The 14,026-nt window shown below is 36.9% G+C and overlaps 1 protein-coding gene across 2 annotated transcripts in view; it reads left to right on the top strand.

Annotated features, from left to right (window-relative positions):
• LOC124867356 (vitamin D3 receptor A) overlaps positions 1-14,026 on the top strand; it is a 99,651-nt gene that overhangs the window by 47,553 nt on the left and 38,072 nt on the right. For both annotated transcript variants that reach the window (XM_047363777.1, XM_047363769.1), the window contains exons 3-4: positions 11,934-12,081; positions 13,749-13,879. In XM_047363777.1, coding sequence (XP_047219733.1) covers positions 11,936-12,081; positions 13,749-13,879 — 277 coding nt within the window. In that variant the 5' untranslated portion in view covers positions 11,934-11,935. The remainder of the gene's footprint in view (positions 1-11,933; positions 12,082-13,748; positions 13,880-14,026) is intronic.

Genomic DNA, 14,026 nt, shown 5'->3' with positions numbered 1-14,026 from the left:
TGCAGTTAATTTGAACCAGAATTTGGGTGGAATATCTTAACCCATCTGTTGGGTTATAATGAACCAGCCCCTCTTGTTGGTTCAAATGAACTACTGTTGGGCTGGTGCTATGATAGCCCAGTGGTTGAGTTGGAAATAATCCAAATTGGTTTATTTTAACCCAAATGTTTTTAGTTTGTAGTGAGAACTGTAATTATAGATTTCCTCAATTACATTTACTTAGTTTCAGAATATCAAAAAATAAAATTGTACCTGTAAGAATTAAGTTTCAGATACCTGTAAATCTTTACAAATTCATAGTGGCCGTTTTAACATTTATTAGCTTGACTGAATATGTATTTCAGAGATCTTAAATAACTTCTTCCCGTCTAAAATGAATTTTTTTTTTGTTTTCAAAATTATTATTCAGTTTCAAATCCTTTTTATTTGTTATTTTTATTTTTTTCAGTAAAAAAAAAAAAATGTTTTCAGACAAACTTTATGGCCCCGATTTAGCTCCATACACATCTGTTAAAAATAAATGTCTTTTAAAGCTGTGGTAGGTAACTTTTGTAAAAAATGTATTTTTTAAGTATTTGTTAAAAGTCAATTTGTCGAAGACAGATTATCTGTGAAAAAAAATCAAGCTCCTTTGACTCCTTCCTGTGGTCCTACTGCCATTTGCACAAATACACCGCTCCCAGTGAAAAACAACCAATCAGAGCCAGGAGGAATGTCTTAGCAGTATCAGTCACACTCGTGTATGTGCTGCTCGCACCCCTCTACCCAGTGCGTACTGTCATTCAAGATTGCCAGTGTGCTGCAGCTGTGCTAATGGCACTGTGGTAATGATTTGAGGGCCAACTTTGTAGTCAGAGCAGGCCATATTCAACGTAAAGCATATGGTTGATGTTTCGTCCCTACCAGTAAATGTGCCATAGCTGTTTCTCTGCCGTCATCGGGGACCCTACTTACTAGCCTGCACATTCAAGGCAGTGGAGGGAGGCCTGCAGCACAGCAGAGAGCAAAGGGAAGGAACCTGTAAGACAATCAGAGCTGTCTGGGCTAAAATAAAGGACTTGATAATAAACGCCTATTATGCTTTTAAACAGGTGGATTCCCGAATTTTGAGAAGCTTTGAGCAATCGGTAATGATTTTTAGCAGATTTACAATTAAAAGAAATTGTGTCTGTGTATAGATTGTGTAGAGAATGTAGAGCTATGCTGCATTTTCCATAATAGACAGGGAAAAACCCAAAATAATAAAACAGAGCAGCTTTGCTGGAATACATTAAGCCTTCCTGTTATCTGCTGAATGCGTGGCACTCTCTCACTATCTTGCAGCCTCAATTAACTTCATACATGTCTCGACTCTTCAACAAAATAGTGTTTATTTTAAATATCTTGTTACACCTCTGTTTCCCCTGACTTAATTTTCAAACATGTCACTGACACTGAAGTTGACTAACGTTCTTCACTTAGAAGCATCGTCCACACCTAATACAGTTGCAGTTGACACGACCTGGAAGCACATTGTGTTGTGCATACTGGGGTTGTCAAAATTTTTCATATTTCAATATAATCGAATCTAAAAAAATGAATAATTGAAAAATAATGATTTGCATCAAAATGGATACAAACTGACCCATTCATATTTGCCCTGTGCCACTCAATTGACACTAAACTCACCCTCCCCTCCCTGCAGCCACACCTGACAAAAACAATGAGCTACTACTGGTTTAAACTCTGATAACATAGCGCATACAGCAAGAAGAAAACATGCTATGATGCCGATGTTTGATATGCTATGCTCTGTTCTATTCATGCAGCGCTCCGCTCTAATGATACAACACTCTGTTCTACTGTGGTATGAATCAACGGAGGAAAATGGGAAGCTGCTGACGGCTACTATAAATAGTGAACCAACGAAACAAACCAGTGCACCCCTTCTGTTGCTCCTCCGTTTAGTTGTAAAGGCATTAGAAGCTAGTGTGGGTAATAATAACAAAGGTCATGGTGTAGTCAGATTGAAGCTGACAATTGTAGCAGAAAAAAGTAGGAACCCACAGCTACCTACCCTGCTGTTATAGCTGGTCACAATAGGCTGCAATTGTACAGGGCATTTGCATGGAGCAGGGGCTTGCTTACACTAAAAATTTGTTTTGTATGCACCAGATCCTTGTTTTCTTTGAAACACATTTGGTTTTATTATAGAATGATTTTTATTTGTTCCTTAGTAGTAAGATTTATTTGTATCAACATCAAATTGACAGTCAAATGGAAGAACACAGTGCGAAACTAAAGAAATATAATAAAATAATATTTTATATAATAAAATAAAATAATTGCATGAGTGAATTAAAGGTACACACTTTCAATGATATTAACACATAAGAATTATATATTTTTCTGTCAAACAGGGAGGGACACTTAAATTATATATTTATCTAAATGAGTGCTGAATTGTTCCACACCGACTGGTTTTGTCCTAATTAATGAAGTTAAAATATTGTCATATTGTAGTTAATCTTATTTTTGCTCTAAACTAGAAACAATGCTGTGCCTCTAGAAAATGTTGCTGCGGTATTGAAAATAGTATAGAGTATTTTTCTCACTGTCTGTGTAGAGTTGGAAATTGTAGAATCGTGACAACCCTAGTGCAAACATTAACCTTTTATTGTTTTAATTGTTGTTGTTGATCAGAAACCCACCACCTTTTTAGGTAGGAAAAGACACAAAGAGGTCCACTTTCCAAAAATGGGGGGAGGCTTTGTTTCCCCGATGGGGAAAAAAATCGTCTTTCCTGCCACTTTCACCACAAGATTAGAGGTCAGTCTCATTCAATGGAGAAAGAATCTGGCAGATGGGAGATGTTTGTTTGCATTAGTTTAAGAAGACTGATGCAGTGGTGGGAACTTAGGTCCTTTGTTTATCCCAAAAAACTCATTAAACAAAAAGTGTCAATTAAATTAGGGCTTTTGAAAGTGCTTTTTAAATCTTGCCTTTCTTTATCACAGACCTCTTAATCCGGTGATTTTTTTAAGTAAATCTACAATTATGGCAAAGTGACAACACATGCCTATTGTTTCTAATTCGCATTGATAAATGCAGCCATCCCAGTAAAACTCAAAAGACCTTGGAAATACAGGTTAAAATCACATGGACATTTCTTGTGAAACTTGTGAAATAATTCATTGCATTTATTAGCAATAGAATGACAATAATTTACTTCAACAGCAATGCCAGTTGTGCAAAAAGTTTTTTCCTCAGCATTTCACAAAAGGAATGACAAACATCCCCCCAAAAAAAAATCGTTTTTGAATCATTTGTTGGCTGTTGGCACTGTAAAAAAAGAAAAGTAATATTAATATTATGAAGTATTAACCGGTAGAAGTGCACTCATATATATATATAATTTTTTTTTTTTACATTTTGTTTTTGTACCTGCATCATTAGCAATGACCCTCGCAGTGAGTAATTGGAGTCACAAGGCTGAAACAGGATCTGTGGGGTGAGCAGGTTCACTTAACAAAACAAGTTTTCTTAAGCAATGTAAACAGCCTATCTGGAAAGATACCTAACTAGCTGGATAGGAACATCCTATGTAAAACTAAAACTAAGCACAAAGTTAATTATACATGTGGCAAACATGGATTTAAAATTAAAATGTTTATTTCAACTGCGAAGTTTGTTTATGGTAAAAATAAAAGAATGTAAAAAGAGCATCAGTTCAGAAACAAATAATGCATCTGTTTCCATAAAAAAAGACATGTCAAAAGGTGTCAATGAGCTTCTTGATGGAAAAAAGCTTTATTTATTTTTTTTTACTGTACAGCCATCCAACCTGTCCTATAATCTCTTTGTTGGCTTCTTCTTCTCTTTGACATCACCCTAATCTTCTGCTCCCTCAACAGATTATCTGTCAGATTCAAGTCAGAACTCTAGCTGAGCCACTCAAAACATTTATATTCTTCCAGTCTGAAGAATTGCCAGTACAATTCAAAGCTAACTTTAAATCCTAAATCTGCCAGGACTATGAATATTTTTGGGCTTAACTGTATTTCAATGGGAAACACATACCAATTTATTATTATGGAAAAGCAAATGTGTGATCTTCGCAAGTCAAAAAATGTCTCAACTAAAGTATCCAAGTCAGTAATCACAGTATATTGACTGGCAGTCATTGTTGCAATATCAGCATCCTCTTGGGAAAGGACTCCTTGGATGTTATATATGGTAGACGATTATATTTCAAGCTCTGCGTGCCAATTAAATAATTGGCCTGCTGGATGGATGCCAAATACTTTAGCAGAGCTGATGATTTTTATTTTTTATTTTCTAACTATCCGTAAGGTTTGAGCTGATGTCTTTAAATATTCGGCATGACCAAAAAGCTCCAAACAATCATTTACATATAGACTGTAAGAGGACAAAGCTACACATTTCCAATTATGCTGTTAACTAGGTTCCAGCCAGGTTACTTTTTCTTTAAAACCAAATGACCTGCTGTTGTTTCTGCCACTTCCTTTGAGAGAATCATCTGTATCTTGTGTACACTGAGTCTTCCAGATTTCAGTTTTGTCTGAGTGCACCAGCAGTCTGAAAGTGGTTTTACAGTATAAGCTATGCATGTTTTTTCTACTTGTGGTGTCAGATACCACAGCATAAAGTAGAACAGCTTTATCAGGTATTTAGCTGTGTTATGGATACACTGTGTTGCCAAAAGTATTTGTCTACTTTTACATGTACATGAACTTTGATCACATCCTATTCTTAATCTATAAGGTACAGCTTGTTGAAGGACCCACCATTTCCAGCAATATCAACTTTAACCATTCTGTAAACATCTTCCTCAAGGTTTAGGAGTGTGTTCATAGTTAGATGAGAAAACCAGAATTGCAGCCTCCTCTCTAATTCATCCCAAAGGTGTTCAAGAAGGTTGAGGTCAGTCAAGTTTCTCCACATCAAATTTTATACACCTGCAGCCATGGAAGTGATTTGGAACACTTGAATTCATTGATTTGGTTTTGGGATCCAATTCTTTTGGCAGTATAGTGTATTTTGCAGTATATATGAGTATAAAAGAAAAGTTGTTGCCCTGCTTTATTAACATAGTGTTTCTTGTTATGATGTCATAATATTGTCGGCTCCCATTGCTCAACAACTTAATAAAAACACGCCAGCATCCATTATTACTTCCGTAAACTGTGTGCTGCCGTGTGGCGTCTACATTCTTCTTTTGCGCATGCAGGTCGCTTTGGGGTCGTGAACCGTTAGGACTTAAGTCTGACAGCGATTGTATTTAATTAGTAGTTTGAATGGCCAGCAAAAAAAAAAAAAAAAAACAGAATTTCGCAATGTAGCCTTGGTTTACAGAACTTTAAAATGGTACAACAAAACAAAACAGAGAGTACTTCCAACTATCACTAAAGACGGAGTATTAGTTTCTCATTCAGCTACAATGATGTTTAAGAAAGAAAGTTGGGCCAAACCAAATAATTTTTTCAGCACATGTAGCTTGTTCTATACTTGAATTAAAATAAATTGGAGCAAATCTTCAGTCAGTTCTACACCGGCCACTATGGAGTTCTAGAACATAATAAAATTAAACCATTTTTAGAAACATTTTAAATCCTATGTTCTCTGCTCAATAAAGTAGAAAAACTAAACTTAAAAAAAAACCCACACTATTTATCTGTTTTTCCTGATTGAAGTGTGTTGAAAATGTGACAAGCAATGACTTTAAAACTGAGGCAAATACTAAACCTTTTTTGTTTTTTGGTGTGTGTGTGTGTGTGTACCCTAACCCTACACCACTAATAAAACACACTGTTTTGCAAAACCTAGATTCATTAGATTCACAAACTAATGTGCACAGACTTTACTACAGTCTTGCAATCCATGCACTAGGACGACGGTATAGTATTGGGAAAAACATGTTATTGTGAGAATTTGCTGAATAGTGCGTTGACTATAAAAGTTAAAAATAATCCACATTTTCATCGGTTCTCCTCCATCTTAATGTCCCCAGCACTCTATATAAAATGTTTTATCCTGGACACTAAACATACAAATCTAGTGTGCAAATTATGCTGTCCACATGCAGAATTTGCATGCATGGAAGTTGAAACCGAATGCCCTACCAAATGTTGCAACCAAGCAGTCCTTTGCTATTAGTGTTGCATACAATGATAACACGATGAATGCAGTTTAACAAATTGTACAGCTCTGTGTAAATGTTAATTTTCAGAAATAGACTGCAAAACCCACTGTGGGTACATTTGAGAAGTCCTGAAACTGTTCTTTTTACAAATGCCATGATCCAAATCGATCTGATATCTGGGACATCTCTAATTTGGATATGACACCTGAAATGTTCCTATCAAGTGAGCAATTTTCTAACTATTGAACAATCAAATAATGAAGTACAGTTTCTTTTCTCACATGAATAAAAATACTATGTTGTGTTCATTATCCTTTTATATCGCACCTGTAGTCCAACATTTCTTGTGCTGTAAGAAGAACGTATGATATGGTATTATGATAAATATGTCTGTTTATAATCAGTGTTCTTGCTTCCAGGGTACAGCTCCAGCCAATGAAATTTTTTCTTTGGCACACTGTGAATGTCAGTGCTGGTATCATTCAAATAAATACAGAAAATTAATTTAAACATATTAAAGGAAAAGGTATCGAATAAGATAAGTGACACTTACGTTTTTGAGCTTTTCTGTAATCCTGAAGCTTCTAAACCTAATAATGAAGAGGGTAATTAACTTTTCTGTTCAGATCGTCACACAGTCAAAATGTCTAAATGCTTTCTTTCTGACATTATCATAACCAGCTGCTGTCTGTCAAGCAGGTGATGAGAGATGAAAGAAAGACTATGTATTCTCTGGTAATAGAACAACAAACATGTTGTAGCAGTGGAAGAATATGGCAACAAAGACAAAAACCTATCTGCTAGATTTCTTTCTTGTTTTTACTGCCATTCAATTGTGTTACATAAAAAAATAATACAACTTTTTATTAAGCGGTGTTAAAAAGTAAAAACAAAGAGGTATATTGATGCAGAGATTTGGAAAGAGAAGGAATAATAAAGTTTTTCAACTCTAGTAAAGAAACTGCATGTTGTGCGTTTACTTTTTACAGATCTGTTGAGGTGTTTACTCCTATCTTCCTCCATTTCACCATCTGCATGTTTTTAATTATTCACCTGGTGCTGCACAAGTAAACAAGGTTGTTTTTGTCACTTGATGACGAACGGTTAGGGTTTGGTGTTTTTTCTCATGTGCACATCTGTCCTGTCAAATCACACGTATGTTTACCCAACACACGGTGCACATGACTTCAAGCCCAGGTACTCAAATGTTAAATACTAAGGGTTAGCATGCATTATAGTAATATGTCCTGATTTAAATGTGGAGTAGTGAAGTAGTTGCTCATTGTGTTAATTATCAGATGCTTCAGAGCCAAGCAGTCCTTGGCCAGGTGTGTAAATGGGTTTTTCAGTTCTGTTATTAAAATTTCACTCTTACCATGCGGTAAGATCTTGCCGAATCTGACTGTGCTCATCTTTATTGATTCATGTTCTCTCATTATTCTCTTATCTTTTCCACTTATTTCTTATGTTGCCCTTAAATGCCTTTCAGCAGTAGCTGTTCCTGTCTCTTTGTCCTTGTTTGACTTGATCCGAATCCTACTTCTGGGCATGTCTGGATCCCACAGGCTGTATTGTGTAGCGACGTGACTCCTGCTTTGTTAAAATCCATTGCGTGTACCCCCTCCCCCAGTTCTTTGTCCCGATTTAGTTGTCAAGTGAGAGGTCAGGTGAGGACATGTCACCTCTCTGTGAACTGCCGTGGAAACGGGTTCAAACTGCTTTTAAGTAATGTTACGTCCTGCGAACTGTTCCTTTATCATTCTGATAGTTTCACATTTTAGTGTCACCTTTCACAGTAGAGCTAATAACACAATGTTTATTAACAGTGGGCAATATAGTCTAAATTAATCATACTTTTTCATAAAAGTTTTAGATAACCATTTTAATGATGGTATATAAAAAATGAAATGCTAACTGCAGCATTTATTAGTTTAGCAAATAAAAAGTATTTCCCCTCTACTCATTTCTGTCGCTTACAGTCTGTTTTAAGACATTGCAGCGAAACGTAATTCAAAAGCTAAAAAAAGCTGTAATAAACAAAATACTGAGAGCAACAAATCAAACTCTACTGAATGACAATCATTGCTTCAATAGACCTCCAGACCTTGGCTGAACAACATGTTAGTGATATATCAAATCACATTTTAAACTGTATTATCAGTGCGTTTGATGTTACGATCACAAAGTACTGCCTAGATGCAATTTTTAGTTGGCTATTAAATTCAAAGAGCCATGCACACACAGTCACAACACTGATGGACTTATTTATACAAAATGTGTCAAACTTGACTCCACACATCCTAAAGCTCACAGAGATGATAGAAAAATGTGGATGGATGGGAATCAGTATTTTCATTATAATATTTAACAATAATATTAAAGTTGCATGTTTTCCTAACATCAAGTACAGGGGTTGGACAATGAAACTGAAACACGTGGTTTTAGACCACAATAATTTATTAGTATGGTGTAGGGCCTCCTTTTGCGGCCAATACAGCGTCAATTCGTCTTGGGAATGATATATACAAGTCCTGTACAGTGGTCAGAGGGATTTTAAGCCATTCTTCTTGCAGGATAGTGGCCAGGTCACTACGGGAGACTGGTGGAGGAAAGCATTTCCTGACTCGCTCCTCCAAAACACCCCAAAGTGGCTCAATAATATTTAGATCTGGTGACTGTGCAGACCATGGGAGATGTTCAATTTCACTTTCATGTTCATCAAAACAATCTTTCACCAGTCTTGCTGTGTGTATCGGTGCATTGTCATCCTGATACACGGCACCGCCTTCAGGATACAATGTTTGAACCATTGGATGCACATGGTCCTCAAGAATGGTTCGGTAGTCCTTGGCAGTGACGCGCCCATCTAGCACAAGTATTGGGCCAAGGGAATGCCATGATATGGCAGCCCAAACCATCACTGATCCACCCCCATGCTTCACTCTGGGCATGCAACAGTCTGGGTGGTACGCTTCTTTGGGGCTTCTCCACACCGTAACTCTCCCGGATGTGGGGAAAACAGTAAAGGTGGACTCATCAGAGAACAATACATGTTTCACATTGTCCACAGCCCAAGATTTGCGCTCCTTGCACCATTAAAACCGACGTTTGGCATTGACATGAGTGACCAAAGGTTTGGCTATAGCAGCCTGGCCGTGTATATTGACCCTGTGGAGCTCCTGATGGACAGTTCTGGTGGAAACAGGAGAGTTGAGGTGCACATTTAATTCTGCCGTGATTTGGGCAGCCGTGGTTTTATGTTTTTTGGATACAATCCGGGTTAGCACCCGAACATCCCTTTCAGACAGCTTCCTCTTGCGTCCACAGTTAATCCTGTTGGATGTGGTTGGTCCTTCTTGGTGATATGCTGACATTACCCTGGATACCGTGGTTCTTGATACATCACAAAGACTTGCTGTCTTGGTCACAGATGCGCCAGCAAGACATGCACCAACAATTTGTCCTCTTTTGAACTCTGGTATGTCACCCATTATGTTGTGTGCATTTCAATATTTTGAGCAAAACTGTGCTCTTACCCTGCTAATTGAACCTTCACATTCTGCTCTTACTGGTGCAATGTGCAATCAATGAAGACTGGCTACCAGGCTGGTCCAATTTAGCCATGAAACCTCCCACATTAAGATGACAGGTGTTTCCCTTTCATTGTCCAACCCCTGTAGTTTCCATAAACTGCTTGTTCTTTCTGCATTTTAAAGTGCACCTAAGATTGTTGAGCTATGTGTTTACCTTCATGCTTCATAGCTGCTTATGTATCCTGCTCAAATACCATCGTTGCCTTTTATGAAAGCAGTTTTTCCTTCAAACCTTGACACGTCAATTTAGATCATATAGTTAGTGCTAAAACTGTTTTTCCACAGTTCAATTGACTCTGCTCTGTACTGTGACTTCCAGATACCAACCTGCATCTTCACTGGGTCCACTTGGTGACTTGGACCTGTTGCTATATCTGCACAGCTAATAATCAGCTGATGTGATTTGCAAACTCAACCAATGACCTGGCCCACTGCTACATGGGTTGACTGGATTGTGGGTGTAAATAATATTTTGCATGCTGAGGAACAAAACATTGTTTCATTATATTACTGATATTGTAATATGACACTTTATTATCACATAACATTGATACTGGTAGTAATAATGGTACAACGTGGCTAATCCCTAATATTTATTACTAAAGGTGGCACTGGATATTTGTCTCAGAAAAGCACTACGTAGTTGCTGTCAGCTTGTGGCATCTGATCAATTAAATACAAGATATTATCTTTAACTCCATATCTGAAGGCAGGTGCTTTTAGTTTAATGCCCTAAACCTTCTTATTTGAAAGTAAGATAGGAGGTAGTTCTTAAATCGTCCTCTTGTTGTGTAATAAGGATGGTTTGTTAGGGTGGCTGCCAGCACTGTGCTACAGATAGATTGAAGAGCCCACCTCCAATGTTAGATTGCTTGTGCAGCAGGACTTTGCATACAATGTTGAAAAAACTGGACAGATTGACAGACACGATCTGAACGAATGTAAGCACTGGGAAATAAATAAGAAAATATTGCTTAGTATTAAATGTTGAAAATGCAAACGTTTCATAGCATCATATTGGTTCTAAACCAAAGAAACGTTTTTTAGGGTTTTGGATTTTTACTTGTAACAGAAATGCCTTAAAACAAAGTTAGACATTCAGCAAACCTGTAGACTTCTTGTGAAATATTTATTTTTTTAATTAGATTGAGATGAGCCATGATATATGGATCAGTCAGAACCAGACTGAATTATTCCACACTGATTACAGATTCTTTGAAATAGAGTTTGTGACGTTTTTGTTCTTTTGGTGAAAAGAAACAAAAAAGTAATACTTGTCCAACCCTGTATGGGCCACATAAGGAATAATTCCTTTTTGAATCAGTTTCACATAAGCTTGAGTAGTGGTTCACCCAAAAATAATGATTTAATTTCCTCTATCTGTCTGCTAATATTGATCAGTATAATAATTTCCTATAATATTGGAAACCATTGAAATAAACAAAGATGAGACATTAGACCACTTTAGTTAACAAATATAACTTATTTACTATATTTCTATATGTAGAGACTGCGTTCTCATATTTCCCTGTGTTGTATTTGTTGAGGATGCTTAAATTAAATTCAAGGTATCAGTGTTGTTTAGTGATGGTTGATGGGATTAGTTTGAACACAGTTGCCAGTTGGTATGTGCTTTTCCACTGCTGTTTATTTCATAGAATATGTCCAGATGGTGTATGTGTGGAAAAATCTGACAGTACAAAACTGGCAGTAACAAATGGATGGGTTGTTTCTCAACATTTGGTGATAGACCCTCTTTCTGTCATTAATTAGTTTTTCTCTCAATGACAGATATTTCATGGTTTTCTAGATTGTGTGAGTAGGCGTGTGTGTGTGGTTGCAACATTAACTGGCTCATCCATCCAATAGCCGCAAGACGCAGAGTGTGGCTGTTGGTGCCTATTGCTAAATATGCTAATAGCCCAACGCCTGTTTGGATAAAAAGAGAAAAAGCACATCTCCCCGTCGGCACCCGCTGAACAACTCCCACTGCAAAGAGACAGAGCCAAACAAGTTGATTCTTTAGGTTTAATTCATAGTTGGGGAAAGTCTCTGCATGCGAGCTCATAGTGAAAGTTTCCCCTTTCCTTTCAGTTTTATGTATTTTCTTCTTCTATTTATTAGTTTGAGTCCTGAGTAAAGTTGTCATTTGTGTCACATAGGCTTTAAATGTTGTCTTTTTCCTCCTTTCTGCTCAGTGATGGAGCCCATGACGGTGACAACGTCAGTGGTTGAACCCGATGAGTTTGACCGCAATGCCCCACGGATCTGTGGAGTGTGCGGGGACAAGGCCACCGGTTTCCACTTCAACGCCATGACCTGTGAGGGCTGCAAGGGCTTCTTTAGGTGGGTTCATTCATTTTAGTTTTGCATTTTCATATTCATCATAAAAAGAAAGCACAGCCCTTTTTAAGTATCTCAGGTTTTTGTGGTGTACTTAGTTTTTCACACACTAGCACATTTCTTCTTGTAAACCATGGAATTGTCACAAGGTTTTATTATTTGGCTTTTCCTCTAAAATTTGTTTCGTAGTGACATTTCCATGTGCAACCAATGTGTTTTCCTTTAGTCTTTCTAATTTGTACCAATAGGCATAATGTCATCAACTGAACTCTGTTGTAGACAGAATTGAATTGGACTGCATGTAATTTAATGTAAGTTTGACTAATTTATTTGACTACACCAAAAAAATAAAATTGATGATTTAAATTGAATTTGGATTGATTTGCATTCCATAAATCTCGATATGAATTGTTTATCATCTAAACTGGCCTGAAATGACGTTTCGGGATGGCCTTAAATCTCTATGGAGTTTTTGTAATATTGTGACCAGGAATGCAGCAATCAGGCTTTCTGTGGTTTATACTGATTTCCAGTTTTTCTCTGAGGCCTGATATGCTGATTCATTTTTTTATATATTTTTTTCTTCTAAAGACCTATTAAAAGAGATGCTGGCTTGAATAACCACAATGAATTACAAGATTGATTACATCAATAAAAGCACTTTCCATTTGATTTTTATTCAACTAAAAAGAGAGAATCAAAGTATGCCTTTATAAGGCTGAACAGTAGGAGCATTTAATTTTCTGCATTAGACCTACAGATCAGAGCTGATTGGTGATCGGTCTGTAATTCTAAAAACCTGTGCATTCATCTAGGGGCTTTATTTTCCAACAATTAAACACACAAACATGTATAGCAATGCTCCCATTCCTTCCTCCCCTAGATACCAGATCTCAGATGAGAAAAGAAAAAAAATATATATAGTGTTTTATGCTCAAGATATACACAAAACTATACACGTGTATAACGATAAATCACTGGGTTCAAAATAACTTAATTATGAGTCAACATCACAGGCTGACATATTCTCAGCATAACCAATGAATGGTCACCAGGAAGCATAGCAATTTCCAGCACACCTTCTGATGGTAAACTTATTCTTTTCTAAATGGATTAATCCACTGGCCAAATGTTGGGGGCCGAGGGTCCTTCCACTTGATGAGAATAAGTCTTCCGCCCAGTAAAGAAGAGTCGATCTGTGAATTTATAATTTTAATTAGGTCAATAACAGTAGATTTTTCTGGTTATTTTTTCTCTGTTTACAAGGTATGCATAACATTAACATTTCTTTTTTGTTATTCATTGGTCATGTTTCTCTTACCAACGTCTTGGTGTTATCTGAACAGTATAACAGTGTATAGCTCCCTAATGTATGTGTAACGTTTTAAGATGGAGGTTCATAATGACGTCATTGCAATTGACCACCTGAGCCTGCTTTCAGAAACATATTTATTTTTCATCTGAGTCACTAACCCCGTCACTAACTCAAGTGAAAACATCTGACTTTTACAGAAACTGTATATTTAAAAATACACCTGTAGCATAATTTATACCTGTTAGTTTAATTGATTTGAGTGTATCTCATATCTTTTGAATTCTGACTATTGCAGAAAGTCTTGTTTTTTTTTTTTTTTCTTTTTTAGTTACCAAACATTTTTATCCTCATACAGACGCAGCATGAAACGTAAAGCCACCTTCACCTGTCCATTCAACGGGAGCTGCACAATCACTAAAGACAACCGACGCCACTGCCAAGCCTGTCGTCTGAAACGCTGCATCGACATTGGCATGATGAAAGAATGTGAGTACAATGGTTTTTAAAACTTTAGTATTCTGACGGTACTGATGCTGTCGGTTCATATTTGTAGCTTATTTATTGTTTCAACGGCATTTCATGTTTCCACCCTCTGTATTGTGTCCATGTAGAGATGGAGTCATAGTATAGAAG

This window comes from Girardinichthys multiradiatus, chromosome 1 (genome assembly GCF_021462225.1).
Source record: "Girardinichthys multiradiatus isolate DD_20200921_A chromosome 1, DD_fGirMul_XY1, whole genome shotgun sequence".
Classification (NCBI taxonomy): Eukaryota; Metazoa; Chordata; class Actinopteri; order Cyprinodontiformes; family Goodeidae; genus Girardinichthys; species Girardinichthys multiradiatus.
This window is presented reverse-complemented; position numbering and strand designations above follow the sequence as displayed.